The sequence below is a fragment of the Arachis ipaensis genome, chromosome B1 (genome assembly GCF_059453495.1).
Source record: "Arachis ipaensis isolate K30076 ecotype BB chromosome B1, ASM5945349v1, whole genome shotgun sequence".
Taxonomy (NCBI): domain Eukaryota; kingdom Viridiplantae; phylum Streptophyta; class Magnoliopsida; order Fabales; family Fabaceae; genus Arachis; species Arachis ipaensis.
The window spans coordinates 150,770,398-150,792,236 of NC_142436.1; the positions used below are offsets into that span (position 1 = coordinate 150,770,398).

Below are 21,839 nucleotides of genomic sequence, written 5' to 3' on the forward strand. Positions count from 1 at the left end.
ACAAATAAAATGATAAATATTCTTTTGTTTTTTTTTTCTCTTTTAATCTAATAAGAGTTATAGGGTTAGAAAACTTATATAGTTATTTTATAAAAGTAAAAACTGATGTGAAGTTGATAGATGAAAGAAGTTAAATAATTTGACAAATTTAATTAAATTATCATTAGGAGTCACTCAGATAAAGAGGTTTAAAACGTCTTTTTTTAAAGATGATTTTTAGTAATTAAAATTTAATATATATAATTGATTAAATCGTGATATTTTTGTCAAAATTAGGCCAGCCGAATTAATTTGACCGAAAAATAACGAATCAAATCTTGAACTAGTCTAAATTAATATAATTTTTTTTATAGAAAATGACTACAATACTCTTATTATAAAAAATAATTAAAATACTCCTATTATATATATTAATTTTAAAAATCCTAAATTCTAGCTTTTTTTTACTTTTCTGCCGTTATAGGATTAGGATTTAGAGTTTTCGAAATTAATAGTAATATATATATAATAGGAGTATTTTAGTCATTTTCTATAATAAGGATATTGTAGTCATTTTTTATAAAAAATAATATTAATTTAGACTAGTTCAAAATTTGATTAACTATTTTTTTGTCAAATTAATTTATCTGGCCTAATTTTGACAAAAATAACACGATTTAATCGATTATATGTGTTAAATTTTAATTACTAGAAAATATCTTTAAAAAAAGACGTTTTAGACGTCTTTATCTAAGTGACTCCCATTGTCATTTAACGACTTTCAACAATCAACTTTACGTAAAGTTAACTACACCTAAGTTTTCACCTTTAATAAATCTTTTGACATTCAAACAAAATTGATTATTATACATGATGCAGTAATTATTTTTTTTTTCTTTCATTTGAAAAGACTTTGGGTGACTTGATGAGGCTTACCAAGACACTTGATTCAATACTTTTCCCCCTTCCTTTTAGCTAAGCTAAATTTATCTTTTCCTTTACCATCATTTTACTTGTTAAATTTCCCTCTCTCTGAGATTGAATTCAACTTACTTGGATCTATCTAATCTCTCTCTTTCTGTAAAGAGTTATGATTGTGAAAAGGTGTTGTTGCTTCTTAGTTGGTTACTTGAGAGGAGAAAAGGCATAACCCACTACCACCTTCTCCCTTGGCCCCTGCCTTTTCAAGCCTCATTCCCATATCCCCACCAATAATACACAAAACTATCATTCATTCCAAGACACACCCATTTTCTTTTCTCCAAGTAAACAATACCTACATCACCCTTGGCCCCTTTGATTCCATTCCAAGGATCCTTTTCTTTCTCTCTATTCTCAATCCTCAAAGAATACATATATATAAAAAGAAAATAATTTAAATATTCAAATTGTATATAGATATATGTATTATCTTATCTTGAATTATTATTTTTACTTAACTATCTAGCTGTAATTTAAACATAAATTATATATGTATTACTAGGCTAATTTTTTTATATTGATTAAATATATGTGTAATACATTGTTATTGGAAGATTAGGCGTTTTTCTTTTATATGGTGTTTTTTTTTTTGTATTATTCAAATCGGATGGTCCAATTTGTTTGAAGAAAAAAATAAAATACAAATCAGAGAGTCCGATTTGTTTGAAGAAAAAAAATAAAATACAAATCGAAACATCCGATTTATATTTTTTATTTTTTTTATTTTTTAAAAAACATAAATCGAACCGTCCGATTAGTTTTGTTTTCTTTTTTTTTTTAAATCAAAACGGACCTCCAATTAAGCTTTTTATTTTTTTCTAAACTCAAAACGGACCCTCCAAATTCTATTAAAACACTACTGACACCACGTCACGTCCAGTAAAAGCATCCCTCTTCTCCGTAATGTTTCATCACCCCACCCTCTCTTCCATATCAAAAATAAAAAGCGGTATTATTATTATTGTTATTATATATTTTGGCATAATTTTGTATGTACTTGTAAAATGTTCAACATGTTAATGATTTCCATATATCACTCTTGATTGCATTACATCATCGTTCATCAGATTATGGAAAAGAAAGAAGAAAAGCAGATTTGCAACAAGTTAAAAAAGAAATGTATGTGAAAAATAAGTGACAGAGAAAAGGTCTAATTGCAAAGGCTAATTGATGGAATATAATGAGGCAAAAGGTCCCATAAAACACACTTTTTCAATATTGCAAGCCAAACCCCACCTTAGCATGTTTATATATAAAAAAGGGTAGGCGATAATCATGTCATCAAGGTCAAACTTTAAGCAAACACATAAAACAGCAAAGTCACTCACTCACAATTGGGAAGGAAATAAGAACCATCTCCTCTTTAAAGCTTTTTTGGTAGCTTCTTGCACTCAAAGCAAGTAGACTTTCATGCCTCCTCCCTCTTTTTTCCTTTTTTTTTTTTCTAAGTTTAGATTAGAATAAAAGAAAGTGCTATTGCTTTGTCAAGAGATGAAAAAATATCAGTCGGCACAAGAGCACCAATCAAGCAAAAGAAGACCGTTGGTTCCCCCTTTTTACAGTAGAAGAATTGTACCATCATTTCCTTTTCAAAAGCCAAAAAAAAAAAAAAAAAGTTTGAATATGATGTTTTGTTTATTATATTGTTACTCCATCCTCCCATAATTTGAACAATAAATAGAGAGATAATATTCAATTTGGTCCTGAACTTATATGCGAGTCTCAATTTAGTTGCTGAAGTTTCAATTGCCTCTGTTTAGTCCCTAAACTTTGTAAATATAACTCATGTTAGTCCTTAAAACAATTTTCAACGTACAAACGTTAACAGAACATTGTCGTGACAGTCGGATGCCACACTAAACTTTGTAAAATGATGTCATTTTGGTTTTGGCACTCAAATAACCTAAAAACATCCTAAATGGTGTTTATTAAAATTTTACCTAACAAAATAAGTAATACGATGCCGTTTTTGAGCTATTTAAATGTCAAAACCAAAACTACATCATTTTACAAGTTTTAACGTGACATGTGATAGTCTACAACAGCACTCTATTAACGTTTTTATACTAAAAATGGTCTCAGGGACTAATACGAGACACGTTTATAAACTTCGAGGACTAAATAGAGGCAATTGAAACCTCAGAGACTAAATTGAGACTCGCGTGTAAGTTCAGAGACCAAATTGAGTATTATCTCATAAATAAAGTGAACTATACTATACAAGATACAACATATGATAAAATTTTCTCATTTACATAAAGGAAAAATTACTTGTTACTCTTTCATGAACAATAACACCAACTACCTGGGACCTTTTCATTTATACTATAAGATTAAAAACAAAATTACTAGGTAGTTATTATTATTATTGTTGGGTGTGGGGCATATCTGATGTTTTAATAATTATTTTAAGTAATAATTGCTCTCTCTATTTATATATGTATGAAGAGGAAATCATAAAAGGCTAGATAGATAGATAGCTAGGTCCTTATGATGAGAGGAGGCACCGCCCCATATTTTTATATATTCCATTTTAATTCTTATATACTGCACTATACTAACTCCATTAATTTCTTTCTTTCTTTCTATAGGGTATGTATGAGGAGAAGACGTCAAATTCCCACCTCAAAAATAAACAAATAAAAAGCAGAACAAGGCATCTTCTTTACTTTAAACTTTTCGATTACATGGAATCCTTAAAGTGTTACTAACTATAGAAAATCCCACTAGGATGAAGCCAGATGAAAAAGGTTACTTTTTCTCCACTAACTATCTAATGGTGTTGAAATGTTATGTTGTTCACGCTCAAGCACTTGTATTAATTATCATTCACTCTTCTCTTCCCTTTATACCTTTACATACAAGCTTTTTAGCTAACTTTCTAGCACAAATTAACAAAACTAAAGCTAATTCTGACTTGAGAATGAGTCACACTTCCCCTTACATACCCATGCCTTATATCTTTTTTTTTAGTTGCCCACGGTATTTCCCAACCCGACAGGTCAAGGACTAATTCGTCGCGGATCAGAACTCCATTTAAGGGTCTGCCGCTGGCTAATGGGTTGCTACATGCACAAAGCGAAATTCGAACCCCAACACTTACTTAAGTGGACAAGTGAGCTGACCACTCGACCAACCCAAATTGTTACATGCCTTATATCTATATACTTATATTTATATTGAAAAGAAAGCGTGCCGTGCCTACGTAATACACTTTAACCACACCACCTAATCCTCCTTTCAATTCAAGTTGCTACAAATAAGATTCGTGTAACCCCATAAAAGCCGGGTTTAAAAATGTGCTTATTAAAGTTGTGACAAATCTTAAAGATACCCATCTCTTCAAGGGACCTACAACTTCATTCTCTCATAATTCTGCCACATATTTAATTACAAATTAATATTTTTCTTCTGAAATATATATAGTTCATATGCAAGCAATTTGTGTCATAACTCGAATACTTTTAGTACATAGTATTTTTCAGTATTTAAATCCAACATTGAACAATAGTAAAGTCGATGAAATAGTCAATAAAACTTGTAGATCTAAATTGTAACCAAGTATGTGATATATTCTAATCAACCATTTTACGTTGAGTTAATATTCAATTTGGTCTCTGAACTTATACGCGAGTCTCAATTTAGTCCCTGAGGTTTCAATTGCATCTATTTAATCCCCAAAATTTATAAACGTACCTCATATTAGTCCCTAAGACAATTTTTAGATAAAAACGTTAATGGATGGCTGTTATAAACTATCAGATGTCACGTTAAAATTTGTAAAATGGTGTAGTTTTGGTTTTGGCATTTAAATAGCTCAAAAACGGTATCATATCACTTCTTTTGTTAGGTAAAATTTTAATAAACACCATCTACGATGTTGTTTTTGGGTTATTTGAGTGCCAAAACTAAAACGACATCATTTTACAAAGTTTAGTGTGGTATCCGGCTGTTCACGACAGTGTTCCATTAACGTTTGTACGTTGAAAATTGTTTCAAGGACTAATATGAGTTATGTTCACAAAGTTTGAGGACTAAATAAAGACAATTGAAATTTTAGGAACTAAATAATTGTGGCTTACATGCAAGTTCAATGACCAAATTGAGTATTATCTCATTTTACGTTCCAATTGTGAACAAGTTCTAAATTGTAAAAATTTGATTTATTGGACATGTAAAATAGTACTTGATCTGATCATTATAATTTCGTCAAATCTAAACTATAAAGACATGTTTAAAACAAAAAAAGAAAACTTATACCTTAAAAACTTTTTGTTTATTAAAAAAAAATATTCTTTGAACTAATTAATTTGAACATCAAAATATTTTCCTGCAAATATTAGATGAGTCTTAATTATCTACAGATCTCAATTCACAGAATGAATTATACATTTTTAATTACAACACATACCCTACCCTTGGCCACACCAAGAAGAACAGAAAGTTACATGTATCTTTCAAAAAGTTGGCAGCAGATAAGTTAGCTTTTCCGACATTATCTGTTATGGAGCCGAATTCTTAAGCAGCTTAGCTTTTAGAAGATAGTGGGTGTGACATTAAAGTGAAATTCTGGCCATGCTTATCTAGTAATATAGCTAGACTACTCTATATGTATACATGCGAACCTCTACATATATATATTTATATATCATTGTCATTCTCATTCATCATCTTAGGACCTACAATCGAAAATGCATTGAATACAAATTGAGAACTAAAACCACTTTCAACCACATTCATAATTGCATCTTCAATTAGTCATCTCCCTTGTTGAATGCATCTATGGATAATTAGGTGACATATTTAATAGCACGGGGCCTTTAGACAAACGAACATACACAATTTGCGAGTGGAGAGAGCATTGTGTTGTGTTCGCTCCATTATTTCATACTTTCCTCTTATTATTCTTTCTATTTCTAGATACATCTTTGTGAATACCATTTTGCCCCTATTTTTATGTTTCACTCTTCTTTTTAGTGCTAAAATCATTCATCATGCACATATACCGTTGTCGCATAATCATGATAAACCTCATTCAAAAACCTATATAATATTTAATTTTTGTTTTGGGATGGTGCTCTAATCATATTTGATAAAGATTTAGTTTTTCATACGTCCGTTACAAATCCGATGTCATAATTCGGCATTATATACAATAATTCGGCATTATGCACTATAACTCGACACTTTACGTTATAACTCGGCGTTATACGTTACAATCAGACTCAACGGACTATATCCTGGAATAAAAACGTCCGACCAGACATTATCACTTATTAAAACCTATTAATTGCTCTTCAATTCAGATGATCAATAGAAACGTAACCGACCTATTTTATCTCACCTATAAAGGTATGATATTTTATCTTCAAAGGATACATTGAATTCTCAATACTGACTTAAACTTCGGAGTGCCTTTGCAGGTACACTCCCCCTATTTCTTGCTCAAAGCTCTACGCGATTGGACATCCTCTTGGAGTAAAGCTCGGATTACCACAAAACTCAAAGGGTATCCATACAAGAACAGTTTTAGTTTTTGATACGGCCATTATATTTCGGCTATACGTCATGATTCAGCTATGTACGTTATAAGTCGGTTATCAACAACATTCATCAAAGCAAATATCAAAAGGCTCAAATACATTATTACTTTCCGTTTAAAGTAAAATTACTCAAAGATATAACCGTTACTCTTTGTTTCAGATATAAAAGAAAGGGTAAAAAGATTGTCCAAATTATTATAACTTATTATTCACTTATTGACTTGGAGTGCCATTCGCAGTTACCCGCCCCTTTGTTCTCTTATTGTCGACGTATAATTCATCCTGACAGAAAGTTTGTGAATATTAATTGGCGGACAAATTATACAGTAACCAACTTTCACAAGAAAAGGTTTGAATTTTAAGATTGGGATTTTAAGCGAATGTAGTACTCCTTTCTTCTCTCTAATAAGGTCCAAATTTTAATAATCATAAAAAAAAATTTATCATCACATACATATCAATAAGAAATTAGTTCAACTATCTAAAATTGACATGTAAAACATCTATTATAAAATTTATTTTGTGGCGGCCTATAAAATATATGTTGTATTTGAATGCAACCTAACCAATTGATAATGTTTGTTTCAGAATTTGACAACAATAATATTGACATAAGATAATCCATGCTTATTCTTAACCAACTATTTTAACATTATCCCATGATTTTATAGACAGATTGGAGAAGAAGCAGAAAAATAATAGAATAGAAGAATTTGAATCCATCCTAAAGTAACAAGAAGGTTTTTAATTTGCATTTAAGGCTTAAAATGTGGGAGGGAGACAAAACTACATAACTTTGATTTTGTGCTTGGCCTTAATCTGCAAACCCTACCCTGGTTAATTGAAAAGGATGCTACAAATGGAGCTTCAGGGATCACTAATGTGGATCAAATACTTGTCATGAAATATAGATAGGCCCAAAGTGATTATCATATTCTCTTTCTTCGTTAGATTGTCACCTTCAATGGGCCCTGCTGGTCCACTGATGAAAATCATTGAATAGAGCTGATAATTAGTTATAATTAATTAATTAATCCTGACCAAAAACAAAAAAAAAATATTAATCATTTTTTTTCAGAGAAAGCCCTATGTGGAATGTACTTTTTAAACCTGCTTTAACGTATGCAAGCCTATGATCAATTCTAAGAATTGAAATGCACTTAAAGAAGGTATGTTTGTTTAAATAACCAATAATTTTAGTAATAGATAAATTTTATGGTGCTTATTATTTAATGGCTAAATTTTACTTAACTTATTTTTTTATCTTAAATTTTAAATATTTAAAAATTATTTATTTTTATACTATTTAAATTAAATATTAATTTTTTAATAAATTAAACATGACCTTTTAATTTATACACCATAACAATTACCTTAGTAATATCCTACTTGTTCATTATCTTGCTCTACTAAGTAGAGATATTTGCACGGGAAAATGTATATTTATCTTAGACTTAAAAGCAATATATAATAAATTAAAACTCCAACAGAAATGGTGTAATGATCAAAGACCTAAATAGTAAATAACATAAGAATCCGATGTGGTGCTGTTAATTTAAGAGAGAGGTGATTAACTGCATGAGATGATAGATGGTAGACGACAAGCCAATAACATGCCTCAAAATGGCACTAAACTTCTCAGAAAATTATTAGTCAATTCTTACGAAACATGGTATTTTATTGAATTGTCGTGTCTATATATTAATAAAAAAATTTTTAAATTAGTTTAAACACATCTAAATATTATGATATATCAACATATTTAATTTATTCTTAATATATATTATTAGAATGAGTTTAAAAATAATATATTATTATTTATTAAAAAATATTTTAAATATTTTATATAATTAAAAATTAATTTATATTTTAATATAAATAAATATTAAAATATTATTATAATTTATTGAAAAAATATTTATATTTTATATATATGTTGTGTTTTCATATCTTATAAGAATTTAAATTTGTATGTCTATATATCATATTTTGTATCTGTGTTAATGTCCGTATATCGTAAATTCGTTTAAGTGATTTCTTATAAACTTAGATTTTTTTTTTTTTCATTTTGCATTGTCTTTAGTTATTAGGGTGTATAAGCTTAGATTGAGCTGGTTTAATTAGATTTAGATTTTACTTTAATATTTTACTGAATTTGTAAAGATTTGAATTTGAAACTAGTCCCAATTCAAAATAAACCGCTTGACTTGATATATAAAAATATTAATTAAAATATAAAATATATTTTATTTATAAAATATAATTTTAGACCAAGTTGAATCTATCAAAATATGCTTAAATTTTTTTAAAATTTTACTGAATAAGAAATAAAAATTTTAAATTTGACAAAATATACTTTGAGTTTTACGAAACCGGCTGAACCTTAAACACTTCTACTAGCTATGATATAGTAGCATACATGGTTTCTTTTTTTTTTTTTTTTTTTGGTAATTTCTAATCAGATAAAACTTAGTCTAACTTTTAATGTGTCATTGATTAGAATTATTGTCAATTAATCTCACTTTGAAGCTGGTACAGTACACATATATAATATGATTTGGCATGATTATTCTTTGCTATTTGGTTATTCGAAATTTCCTCCTAATCATTGTGCGTTTTAATTTGTCCTAAATACTGAATTCAATAATATTTGAAAAATAATAAAAAATTAGTTTAAATAGTCTAAAATTATTTTATTTAATATTTATTAATTATTATTAAAATAATTCTATAATTTTAAATATAATAAATATATAATTAAAAATATTATTTATATAAAAATATAGATGTTATATTATATAAATAATTTTATATATCATCTCCCTAATATTTTCTTAGTGGATTATATTACTGGTCTATATTATGTTTCTTGCTGAGGCCAATAACACTTTTTGGTGTCTATTATTTCCCAATATATAAATACTTGATTATATTATGTTTCTGATTTAATTTATATATCAATTATGTCAATCGTATTTCTAAAGTGAGTAATATTTACAATTTTCACTAGCTTGTCACTCAATACTTGATGCATAGAGATGAACCTAAACTTTCAATCTCACCATTCATGCATGATTGCAAATTAGAAGTTATAGAATTTTTTTTTAAGTAAAATTATAAACAAAAGAGAAATGCAAATGAATATTGGTGCATAGCAGCTATATATGGTGATTATATATAGTTGCCTAATTTACTAAAAAGATAAAAGAGTAAAGTATCGTTTTTGTTCCCAATGTTTAGGGTAAGTTTTATTTGTGTCTCTAACGTTTAAATCGTCCTATTTGTATCCTTAACGTTTATAAAAGTGATTCAATGGTATCCTACTATTAATTATATTAACAAATCAGATTATATTTTTCAATTATTCTCACTTGGATGTATTCATTCTCAATTAGGTCTCACTTGGATGTGTTCGATTTTAATATTATACCCATTATTTATGTTTAGATTTAATTATGTCCCAAAAAAAGTGAATTATGTAAATGTTGTAGGAATTAGTTTCAACATTTGATGAGCTATTTTTCGGAGTAGATCATCGATTCTATTCCAGACATTTGTATTCCCTCTTAATTGAGTATGGGGAGACTATGCCATTTGAGCTATAACTCATTGCCGACAAAAATAATACTTTACTCAAAATAAAAATTAATATTTAATTTAAAATATAAAAATAAATAATTTAAAATATTTAAAATTTATGATAAAAAATAAATTCCATAAATTTGACATGAATATTATAGTATTGACGTAAATAACGGCTTAATATATGGCATATAGTAGTAGTACTTGCAAGAATGTGGAGATGTCAGTGATGGGGGGAGTGCGTAGAAAGAGAATAAATAAAAGAGAGGAAAAAGCTGAGCAGAGTCAGAAAAATTTAATGTCAGAAAGCAGTGAAAAGCAAAGCAATCATGTTGATTCCATTGGGGTTGGAGGGAAACAGCAAAAGAGAGACACATGCATATCGACAATACTAGTACTACTCACTGCTTCTACTACTACATTGTAATTTGTAAGCTGCTTTTTCTTTCTAAAACCATCATAACTCTTTAATTATTGTCTTAGTCGAATAATTGGCCTAATGCATTTATTCTTTTTACTATACTAAAATCTACTCATCATGTTGTGCCCTTCACTTTTTCTTCTCTTTTACTACTTCTATACTACTACTAAGTACCAACTACTAACCCATCATTTTTGTTTTCACTTTTCTTAAACTGTAACACAATTATTTATTTTAAATTGTGGTAACACCAATCGAAAACCATGAATAAACTTAGATTTATTTTATACAGAGAATTAAGGCCCATTTGGGTAACTAACTTAATTAAGCTCCTTTTGATAAAATAACTTAAACAATAAATGACTCTGTTAAAAGTAACTTATAAATAAGTTATTTTGTGTTTGGATTTTTAACTCTAAAAGTGTTTATTTTAAAGAAATATAATGAAAAGTAGAAGTATTATGAGAGAAGTCATTTTTTTTAACTTCTTTATAAGCTCCAAAATAGCTTCTTAGAAAGTTGCAATTTGGTTTTGAAAATTGCACCCGACATTAATACTACTACTTTTCATAAGTCAAAAGTTAAAAAAAAACTACTTCTAGAGTTCCCAAACAGGCCCTAAGTACTGAAAATTTAACTGGCATACCACAAATTAGGAGGAAAGGAAAGGAACACAAAAAGTGGTTGATAGTTAATGCAGAGTATAAAGTGGGTTGGTGTGAATGTGAAGGAATAAAAAAGGGAAAATGGAAGTATTAAACTACTCTTCCATCTTAGTTCAGGACAATAATAAAGAAGTCTCGTGACTCACAAATTCAGCTCAACAGAATACATAAATTCAGTTATAATTTTAGTCTTTATTTATTGTGGGAGGAGATTGAAAAAGAAGTAGAGTGATTTTTCACCGAAAATACCAAATAGAAAAAGAATAGAAAAGATGAAGAAACTTTTATTGATTGTTGATTGATTGAATTGAATTGTATTATGAAGGTAAAACTAAATATATACAAAGCATTGGTTTAAGAAAGATAAAAGTAAATAAAGATAAGATAAGAACAATTAAAGATAAGATAAGATAAAATAATAAAGAGTAAAATTGTAACTGAATTTATGTATTCTATTAGGTTGAATTTGTGGGTCACGAGACTTTTTTATTATTGTCATAGGTTAAAGTGGAAGAGTAGTTTAATAGGAAGGTTATATAGAGAGAGGAGAGAAATGGGCACCGACACAATGAAGCAAGTGTTGGGAGCTGCCGATTGCTGAATCTTACTTGCATGCTCAATTGACGTTAACATTGCGTACTTTTTTCATGAGTATGTCGATGTTCATGAATTTTCTCTTATTATGTACTCACATTTCAATGGGTTTTTAAAATTTAGCAAAATAATAACAACAATAAAATGTGTGCAAATGCTTTGTAATGATCATAGGAGAACTTCTTTCTAGTTTAAAATCTTAACCACACCTGCGATGAGTTAATTAATCATCTTTTCATGACAATAAATTTCAAATTAGCCTATATATAGTTGGAAAACTTCCAGTTCTTTCATTTTTGTGGGATTCACTTAATCACTTTCCTTCTAGTTTTGGGCCTTTCAGTGTTGGGCTACGGGGTTGGTCGGTGTAGGCCCATTACATTTCAGTATGTCCAAAAACCATCTTTTAACAGATTTTGTCCAATGTAAGGCTTTAACACAAACCTCCAAAAATACTCAGATCAAAACCCAAAAACACTTCCAAATCAAATTGAGCCCATTCAAAGATACATTGTTTGCACTTGTTTCCAATAATCCAATTTGAAATTAATCTGCATCACCTTGGATTAAAAACAACATGCTGTCCAAATAGAAAAACAAGGAAAGTTACACACAAGGACATGGCATAATAGTTAGGAAAATTTTCAAGTGTACTGTCATACCGGTGTTTCACTAATTTTTAACCGTTGATCTTAATTATAAAATATATATATAATATATATAATTAAGATCAACGGTTAAAAATCACTGTAATACCGATACGACGGTACATTTGAAAACTTTCCTAATAGTTATGCATTAATGCCATAGAAAGAAGCAAAGTGCAATGCAATTTGAATTTTGAAGGATGTACCTTAATTTGTGTCCTATTATATGTATAGGTGACATGTACTCTCCCATCACTAGCTTGAATAACTGCAGGATATGAGAATTCCATTCCCAAAGTATCCTCCAATGTAACAACTTCATGCCATGAATCACCATCATCCTCAGATATTGCAACTTTAAGCACACCCCTTGATACTGTATTATAAGCAAGCACCAGAATCCCATCTCTCAGCTTAACTCCATCAATACCTATCACCAACTTCAAATGTAAGCAAATCACATTGCCAATGCTTACTACTTTCAACTAGTATGCAAGATAAACCTGCATTTGGATTGGGAAGTGGTGTAGGCTTTGCATAGCCCCATGTTTTGCCACCATCAAAGGATTCTGAAATGTAGACTCTGCCAAGGCCTGTAAACGAGCGAAGCAAGACACGCAGCGTTCCCTTACTAGTCCTGTATGGCACTGGTTGAATCACCCCAAGAGGTTTATCTTCAATGTAAATTAGACCATACTTTCTCCATGTCCTTCCAAAATCTGTTGTAACCTGTTACCATGCAACAATCTATATAAGTCAACAAAAACATTTAGAAATCAGTTCATTAAGGTCAGTTCTGTTAGAAACCTCAGACCACGACCCCCAAGAGTTCCAGCTTTCAACAGAGGATCCACACAGTAAGGCACCATTGTCCAGCAAGAGTGGCTGAAAAAACATTAATGGCATTTGATTCTAAGAAGATACATTTATCTTGACCATGACTACTTTAAGTGGTTTTCTGTTTTTTGTTTCACCTTATTCTTTATAGGTCCTAATATACCAGGAGGAAGTTGTTCCCTTTCTGTCCATGTTAGTCCCTTATCATATGAGCGTTTCATGAATCCACTCCATCTGAAATTAAATAAGCTAATTCACCTCAGCAGATTGGACTAAAAAGGAAACACATTTGGGATTCATTAGAGTCCTACTATATAAAATTTGTGCCATGTTTAAACTGAAAAGAACTTTATCATAAACATTGAGTACCCAAAATTTGACTCAGTTAATCATGGGTGATACAGATATTCTATGCCAACTAGAGTAGGCTGGTTGGATTAGAATCAAGTTTTGTGGTGTATAAAGCTATTAGTCACAATGATAACTAGAGCAGCTTGCTAAAAAGATGCATAGCTTCATAAGGAGATTGTGAGAGTTAGAAACATTACTTTTGAACATCAAGGCCTATTCTATAAAACAGCAGTAACACATTTGAAGGAGTTTTGAACAGCACAGGGTTCCACATAGGAACATTTGATTCTTCATCAGCAATTACAGGTGATTTCCATTTGCCATTCTGCCAAACCAAGTCAAATAAGCAGCCAAAAGTTTAGAGGAAAGTAACATCTCTCACCAAAGTTTCAAATTCAAAGTTACTATGACTGCATTAGAATGCCCAGTCTCTTATGAATTGAAAAGCTAGGTGTCAGAGTAGCAATTTATGCAACCTTTAAGTTTTAACTATTTACATCATTACCTTGTAAGTTTGCAGCCATATTTTGACATCAGGCGCCCCCTCAGATGTTCCCCCATAATATGCAACCAAAAAATGACCCTTCCCAACCTGGTGGAATTCAAAATAGACATCAATGTAATATGCTTCTCATCATGACAAAAACTTCAACTTTTTTGGAAGAAAAAAAAAAAAGAAAAAGTGATGTAATTTTGTACCTCAACAATGGTGGAAGCATGGCAGCTGTTGAAGGGAGCTGATTTTTCAGGAAAAGTGAACTCCTCCAAAAGAGGCCCTTTTATGTAGCTGTTGCCTAAACCATCTGCTCCGGAAATTGTGGAGTTTCCCCTGCAAAACTTTGCTACTTGCTTTTAGTTCATTGCTTGTGAGTTGTCACTTGCAGTGTCAAGAACTCATGTTTCTATAGACACAAGGACAAAACATCAATAATATAAAAGAAATGTAATCATATACTGAACCATTCCAAAGAAGATAACAATATAGGAATGGGAATGTGAAAGTAGTAACTGGTAAGGCATGTCGGTACCTAGAAAATGAGTGAACTCCATGGCTATGAATGATAATAGAGAGCAGGAGCACAGAATAGACAAAGGAAGAAGAAAACAATGACATGGTTTCACCCTCTAATATCTGCAATGAATTATGCAGCCTGCAAAGCAAAGCAAACTGTGTAGGAAAGAAGTAAAATAAGTAATTCATTTTGTTTTTTTGACTTGACTAAATATCAGCCCTCAAATGTACAAATTTCATCATCTACCGTTCATTTTAATCTAATGGCTGCAGTAGTTTCTAGTGTTTCTATTGCAAGATGCTGTCAATACACAATAGTATTATTTGAAGTCAATACAATACTCTCTCACTTAGTTGATTTGAGTCAAGTAATGACATTTTCTCTTGTTTATTGATAACGTGTTGGAAGAGAATGCCTTATTGAGCTGGTTGATAATGACCATTTTAGTTAAGTTTTAACTTTTAATAATGTGCCAAAAGTCACAAACTACATGAGCAAGGCCAGCTAAGTTTTATAAACTATTCTGTGATCTGTGAAATGAAGTGATCAAGTGAACAATATAAATTAATCAAATAATAAAATATAATCCACGGGAAATTGGAATGTGAATAACATTTAATACTGGATGAGGGTTGGTGGCACATATAATACTGCATATTTTTCCACCCTATTTTGTACTAGTTTCTGGTTTTCTTTCTATACATCACCCAACTCATATTTTCGTTGAGGAAAAGTTTAGAGGCCAGCAACAAGTTTCATTAAATTCTAATTGACACGCGATAATGACTTAACATAAATAGTTTAAGAAATCCTCGCATTTATGTTTATTGATCTTCTTATTAAGTTAGAATGGCTTAAACTCCTGACTTTACACTTGCAATCTATCTCTGGAAACCGTTCTTTTGTTTGTTTAGTGCATCTTTTTTCCCTCTTCTTTCATTTCAAATATCATCAACACTGAAAAAAAAAAATTAACAAAACAATGTCTGAAGCATATTATTTGACAATTAGAAGTAAGGATAGACAATCCATGCGTCAGTCTTTGCCCATGTACTCAGTCCTTCGGATGATAGAAAAGAACACATGGTTCTTTTTCAAGTTTATTTGGAACAATTTACACCAAATCACTATGGCGGAAGAACAACATGCTGCCAAAATAACAAATGAAAGAGCACTGTCAGGGAAAGCAGATGAAATCAAGAATAGAAAAACATATTATTCTCAAACAAGAATCGAAAGCAGTTGGAAATTCTGAACAATTTAAAGGCAACACTATATAAAAAGTTATGATACTTACCTTAATTTGTGTTCTGTCATATGTATAAGTGACGTGTATTAGGCCATCACTAGCCTGAATAACAGCAGGATATGAGAATTCCATCCCCACTGTGTCTTCCAATGTGAGAGCCTCTTCCCAAGAATCGCCATCATCCTCGGAGACTGCGACTTTAAGCACACCCCTTGACACCGTATTATATGCAAGCACTAAACGGCCATCCTTAAGCTTAACCCCATCAATGCCTAGTAAACCAGATTAAAAAGTTACAATCTTAATACATGATGAAATATATTGTCACCAAGTATGCAGCAAAGTTGCAAGCAACAAAGGTTATGAAATTGACCTGCATTTGGGTTGGGGAGCTTGGTAGCTGTCGCAAATCCCCAAGTCTTGCCGCCATCAGACGATTCTGACATGCATATTCTACCGATGCCATCAAAAGATCGTAGTAGAATGCGTAATCTCCCATCTGCTGTCTGATAAGGCACTGGTTGAATCACACTAAGAGGTTGATTTTCAAGGTAAATTGGGCCATGCTTGCTCCATGTCCTGCCAAAATCTGTTGTGAACTGTTGCATACACAAGAAGCAGTGAATTATAACCAGTTGACATTTCAAATAATCAGTTAAACAACCACTAGTTCAGTTAAGACCTCAACCCAGGCACCCCAGGAGTTCCAGCTCTCAACAGATGATCCGCATAGCAGACGATTGTTTTCTAGCAAAATAGGCTGAGAAATAGTAATCAGATTTAGAACCAGAAAAAAAGAAAATCTGTATAGTTATAAAAATTCAAAACCTCTTGCAATAGATAGATACTGTGAAATAACTGCTTTTGTACCTTATTCTTTATAGGTCCTAGTATTCCAGGAGGAAGTTGTTCTCTTTCTGTCCAAGTAATGCCTTTATCATATGAGCGCTTCATGAAACCACTCCATCTGAAATTAAACAAAAGCATTCTTATTATCTCATAAGGATAACAAATTGTAAAGTTAGAAGTAAATTAAAACTAATTGAATTTAGTGGCAGCTCCTGCAACTCTTTAGAGGGTCTATTTACAATGAATGACTAGCTGAGTAAATGCATTATTTTTTCAATACACTATCTGTAGTGAAATCATTTCCCTATTAAGTTCTAACATTTTCTCCTTACCAGTTTGGAATTATTTCATCTGTAAATGCAAACTTTTGTGCTGAAACTTTATGTGTGGTTAACTGAATTTTACTGAAATTAAAGCCAATCAATACTATTAAAGCATGAATTGGCATGAAAGGGGAAGGAAAAAGGAATTGTATTCTAAAGAGGATAGGTCAAATCAACTGTTTCAACTTTCAATATATATGAGGATGGTTTGCAGAAGATAAAAAATAGATACAAGAAAGGCATGAATATAGAAGCTTTACTTCTGAACTTCTTGGCCTATTTTGTAGAACAGAAGTATCTCATCTGATGGAAGCTTGAACAACACAGGATTCCACATAGGAACATTAGGTTGCTCATCAGCAACTACAGGTGATTCCCACATGCCATTCTGTCCACCAAAAATTGCAGTCAACGATGCATTCAAAATTGTAGATTGCAAAGTCAAAGACAAGATAGTTTAATGAGTGATTAGAATAAAAAAAAAAAAAAGAAACCTTGTAAGTTTGCAACCAGATTTTGACATCAGGTGCACCTTCTGAAGTGCCCCCAAAATATGCAACCAAAAAGTGATCCTTATCAACCTCAACAATGGTAGAGGCATGGCAGCTCTTGAAGGGAGCTGACCTTTCTTCAAAAGTGAACTGTTCCACCACTGGACCATTGATGTGGGCCATGCTTGACCCCTCAACTTGTGAGGTAGCTGCTCTGTCTTCGTTTTCAGGTGGAGAACATAACAGACAGATCTTATATAAGATCTGTGAAACAAGTTTCATTGGCAGAAACTAAGATATTGAGGTATAACGTGTTACAGTGTCGCAAAACAGAATGCATCGACTTCAGAGTTCAGATACCATTGCACTTTGAAGCTCTCCTTTCTCATCCAGATTCTAATCACAGTAAACTCAAGTACACCAGTTTCTCTCTCTCTCTCTCTCTCTCTCTCTCTCTCTATTTGTTTATTGATAATTTTTCATTTATATTTTTTTGAAGCAAATATGAAGGATCCATGAAACAAACGGGTCACTGGATTAGATGAACCGAGTCCGACCCAAATAGCAAATTTGATGAAGCAACCAAACCAAACCAAGCTTCGCTGAGAACTGAAACTGATGATTGTAACTGCATAACAGGATTGGGACTTGGGGGGAGGTACCATTTCAGAAGCTAAAAATGGTTGGAAAGAGATTAAGCATAACCTTAACAATAACATTCGCTGCTATTTCCTTCTCTACTGCAATCTCTGGTATGTTAAACACAGAACTACTTCCCCCATGTTCTCTTTGATTGTTTATTTATTTATTTTTTATGAGTATTTACTAAAAGTTTGAAGCTTTGTACCTGCCCATGTTCTGTTAGCATATGTCTTGAGTAGAAAATGTAAGGGTTTGAAGTCCAAGATTCTTGAGCTGGAGGCTTCTCTCAAGTCTTCCTTAGATAAATGTGCCTCTGAAAGGCAAGGGAGAATTAGGGCTCAACAGGTTACCCTTCTTTCAACACTCCTATTCTTCATTCATTTCCATTAACTTTAATCTTAACTTGGTTGGTTACTTGCTCTTCAATCATGTCTCAATCTCGCCACTGCATAAAGTTTAGTTTTTTACCCCTTTTTTATTTTGCCCCCCTTAGTTCTTTTGCTGATTCATTTGCTCAAGTATTTGCAGACCTTGAGAAAAGAACTATCACAACCTAAATCTGAAAATCTGAAGCTGACATATTACCCTATGGCACCCATTGGTACCATCCGCTCATGCTTCTCTACTAGGTAATGAATAATGTTTATTCAATAGTTCTTAATTTCAAAATTTGATCATTAAGGTCCTTAGGTAGTTAGGTGCATCATTAATATTGATTTTTTCCTATGCTTATTCAGTAGGTAACCTGCACATTGATAAATTCCTTATTCAATGCCACATTCATGATTAATGAAATATTGCTTCATACTAGTGTAGGAATGGGACACCGAGGCAACCGTTACTTGTACCACTTGCTAGAGCCTGTTTGGTTTTTAATGCCACTCGTGTTCCGCCAGCATCTCTTGAGGGTCTAGCTGAATATTCTCACTGCTGGGTTTTATATGTATTTCATTTAAATACAGATCTTGAGAAACTATGGAAACATCCATCTCAATCAGGGTTTAAGGCAAAGGTTTGTAGCTCTAGTATTAATGTCTTATCTATGTAGCATCTTCTTGCCTCATTTTATCCCCTAGAGATATTTTTCATATGGATCAGTGGATGGATAGGTGAGAGTTCCGAGACTTAAAGGAGGAAGAATGGGAGTGTTCGCCACGCGATCCCCACATCGTCCATGCCCCATTGGACTTACAGTTGCAAAGGTAAGAACACATTTAGATGCTAGTGGATTTTTCTGACATGCTTTCACCAATCACAATATTATGTACTCTTCTATTGAATTATTGATTGATATCACTTGCTCCTCATGCATATTTTTTAAAAAAAATTGGAGACCATCAAACCACGGAGGTCTTAATGGTGCACAAAGTATCCTATCTCCTTTGTTCTTCATAGATTCTATGTATTTTCTGTTAGCGTTGCTGGATTGTTGCAAGCCTAGGAACAATTAATTTCATATTTAAAGGAGATTTAGGATCTTGGGCAGTTGGTTTGAAAGATTGGATGTCTTATGAAAGATCAAACCACAGCTAAGAAACTGACTTTCTCCCATATTATTGGGTAATTTTGTGAAACTTGGATACATATCCAGAAACTTCTTGTGCACCCAAGTAAGGGGCATATGTATGCTTCCCAGTCAATGTCGTTGCATACATAGATCAGCATCTTGCATCACAATTTAACTTCCGCCCAGTCCCCAAAATGTCAATATTTTGATATTCAAATTTCAAACAAACAAAATCAAATTATGAACTAGTTTCGTAAATTTTCATTCTATTTAACTTGTACCACAGGTAGAGGCTGTACAGGAAAATATGATTTTGCTTTCTGGTGTCGATCTGGTTGATGGAACTGTAAGTCTCCATTGTTAATATATGTTTCCTTTCACATGCTACTTTACTACAATTACATGCCACTTAGATTGTGTTTAATCCAATTTAACAAAGAGCTTGGTAACTTTTTTGGCCAATAATTGATGCTTTAATGATGAATTAAGTCTGTTTTTTTGTATCTCATTGACAGCCAGTACTTGATATCAAGCCTTACCTGCCATATTGTGACAGCGTCCAAAAAGCTGTAGTGCCAAATTGGTTGATGGTAATCTTCAGTATTCTTTAGCTATATATTTCGTGTTGTATTTTGAGGTTTATTTTTGAGTCTCTAAACAAGTTTCGGGTCCATTTTTGTTTTCTACACAAAAGTTTATCTGTGATTAAGAAAAAGGAAAAAGTATTTCTAATCTTCATGTTTGGATGAGTTTCTTAAAACTGTTGAAACAAAAACATAAAAAGCTCCTGCACATTTTTGGAGAAACAAATGGAGAATTGCTTTTGTTCAGAAGCTTATCCAAGTGATTGTTTTCTGGATATATTTTGCTCCATGTGGGAATATTGAGATACAAATACTCATGATGGCTATTTACTAGTCACTGAACTCTATTAGTTTTTTATTCTTGTATTCTTATTCTCTTGAAGCTTTAAATTTAAGGTCCACACTCCACATTATAATCAACAATGAAGATATTTTAGTAGTATTTTATTTTCCTTCACATTTTGTCATGGCTGCATGCTACTTGATTATTTCATTCTAAGTAAAGAACATTGTGTTTCTGAATTTTTTTAGGAGGATAGCTTACTCTCAGTATCTTCTGTAAGCTTTGCAGAGGACTTCGCTTCAGCACTCGAAAATTGCTGGACAATGGCAGTGAGTTGTTAATTAATTTACTTGAAATATCAAGCACCTGCATCATGTTCACCTTAGCCTTAATAATTTAATGCTGGTTTTAATAGTTTATATTTCATTTGGTGGTGTATTGTATTCAAAATTTTTGTGTTAACTCCTTAAGTAACTTAACAAATATTGGAGGCAATCTATTATGCTTTCTGGTACAAGAATTTTTGCAACATTTTTGTTACAAATTCCAAGTATGCTACTACTTGATGGTGAGGTTTTTCTATATCTTGGTTTCATCCTCCTATACTGATAATGTTGTGCTTCTTGGTTGCTACTTCAGGAAAAGAAGTCGCTTTATGCATCACCAAGCGAGTTCCAACGCTTGATCAAGCAAGTTCTTTCATGGGATATTCGGTCATTGAGCCAAAGAAACAGGCCTCATGATGCTCTCTCAAAAAGTGATAACAATGATGAAATGTTGGTTAATACTTCTGATGTAGATGAACACCAAGATGACAGAGCTTTTTTACATGAAAAGGACCAGAATTCTGTAGATTCTAAGGACATAATATATCACCTAATTTTGGAGGGACTTGATGTCTCTTATAGAATTGATCACCATGGTAAGGTGAATGTGGAAAAGGTGTCACCATCATCTTTCTTGGACAAAATCTCTAACTCTTGCAATTACTTGACTTGGAAAGACAAGCTGCAGTGAATTCTGTTGTAAACCTTCATTAATTTTAATTTTAGCTTCTCATGAGTTGTTTTTTTTTTTTTTACATAGAAAGTTCCATTAAGAGGGAAGTGAAAGCTTAGAGACTGGTTTTATTTTGAGGTAATGTTTTTATTTTAGTTATAAAAGTGAAAATTTTGACTCAATTTTTTTACTTCATATTCTCATTACATGATATTGTAAAGTGCATTTGTGTAGGAGTGAGTACAGTCGGTTTGGTTCGGATTCAAGGTGAAATTAGAACCGAATCGATCAAAATATAA

At 31.7% G+C, this 21,839-nt stretch overlaps 3 protein-coding genes across 4 annotated transcripts; 1 reads left to right on the plus strand and 2 right to left on the minus strand.

The window, feature by feature from the left end:
• Positions 1 to 11,997: 11,997 nt before the first annotated feature.
• On the minus strand, positions 11,998 to 14,936 carry LOC107641875 (uncharacterized). Of its 2 annotated transcripts, none has more exons than XM_016345290.3 (9): positions 14,629 to 14,936; positions 14,300 to 14,429; positions 14,106 to 14,192; positions 13,798 to 13,925; positions 13,387 to 13,483; positions 13,220 to 13,297; positions 12,916 to 13,141; positions 12,619 to 12,842; positions 11,998 to 12,345 (listed from the first exon to the last, which is right to left on the minus strand). In XM_016345290.3, the coding sequence occupies exons 1-9, from the start codon at positions 14,799 to 14,801 to the stop codon at positions 12,322 to 12,324; spliced, it is 1,167 nt and encodes a 388-aa protein (XP_016200776.1). In that variant the 5' UTR covers positions 14,802 to 14,936; the 3' UTR covers positions 11,998 to 12,321. The 2 variants fall into 2 exon arrangements, with proteins under 2 accessions (XP_016200776.1, XP_020962302.1); XM_021106643.2 differs by having other exon boundaries at positions 14,300 to 14,442; positions 14,629 to 14,782.
• Positions 14,937 to 15,513: 577 nt separating this feature from the next.
• LOC107641888 (uncharacterized) lies at positions 15,514 to 18,006 on the minus strand. Its single transcript, XM_016345295.3, has 7 exons — positions 17,529 to 18,006; positions 17,295 to 17,422; positions 16,733 to 16,829; positions 16,545 to 16,622; positions 16,236 to 16,461; positions 15,911 to 16,134; positions 15,514 to 15,761 (listed from the first exon to the last, which is right to left on the minus strand). The coding sequence occupies exons 1-7, from the start codon at positions 17,805 to 17,807 to the stop codon at positions 15,741 to 15,743; spliced, it is 1,053 nt and encodes a 350-aa protein (XP_016200781.1). The 5' UTR covers positions 17,808 to 18,006; the 3' UTR covers positions 15,514 to 15,740.
• Positions 18,007 to 18,126: 120 nt separating this feature from the next.
• LOC107641862 (tRNA-thr(GGU) m(6)t(6)A37 methyltransferase) lies at positions 18,127 to 21,722 on the plus strand. Its single transcript, XM_016345283.3, has 9 exons — positions 18,127 to 18,277; positions 18,391 to 18,512; positions 18,696 to 18,796; positions 18,984 to 19,179; positions 19,277 to 19,369; positions 19,961 to 20,020; positions 20,190 to 20,264; positions 20,790 to 20,870; positions 21,181 to 21,722. Exons 1-9 carry the CDS (start codon positions 18,205 to 18,207, stop codon positions 21,556 to 21,558), a joined length of 1,179 nt encoding a protein of 392 aa, XP_016200769.1. The 5' UTR covers positions 18,127 to 18,204; the 3' UTR covers positions 21,559 to 21,722.
• Positions 21,723 to 21,839: the final 117 nt, after the last annotated feature.

Bases quoted from the DNA above. Each gene is read 5' to 3' on its own strand.
- LOC107641875 (XM_016345290.3), bottom strand. From the start codon at position 14,801: ATGAATTACTTATTTTACTTCTTTCCTACACAGTTTGCTTTGCTTTGC. The intron at 14,430-14,628 runs GTACCGACATGC...AAAGTTTTGCAG, and splicing joins GGAGTTCACTCATTTTCTAG to GGGAAACTCCACAATTTCCG. The intron at 13,926-14,105 runs GTAATGATGTAA...TTGGTTTGGCAG, and splicing joins TATGGCTGCAAACTTACAAG to AATGGCAAATGGAAATCACC.
- LOC107641888 (XM_016345295.3), bottom strand. From the start codon at position 17,807: ATGAAACTTGTTTCACAGATCTTATATAAGATCTGTCTGTTATGTTCT. The intron at 17,423-17,528 runs GTTTCTTTTTTT...TTTGGTGGACAG, and splicing joins TCTGGTTGCAAACTTACAAG to AATGGCATGTGGGAATCACC. The intron at 16,462-16,544 runs GTCTTAACTGAA...TGTATGCAACAG, and splicing joins CCTGGGGTGCCTGGGTTGAG to TTCACAACAGATTTTGGCAG.
- LOC107641862 (XM_016345283.3), top strand. From the start codon at position 18,205: ATGGTTGGAAAGAGATTAAGCATAACCTTAACAATAACATTCGCTGCT. The intron at 19,370-19,960 runs GTAAGAACACAT...CTTGTACCACAG, and splicing joins TTGGACTTACAGTTGCAAAG to GTAGAGGCTGTACAGGAAAA. The intron at 20,871-21,180 runs GTGAGTTGTTAA...TTGCTACTTCAG, and splicing joins AAAATTGCTGGACAATGGCA to GAAAAGAAGTCGCTTTATGC.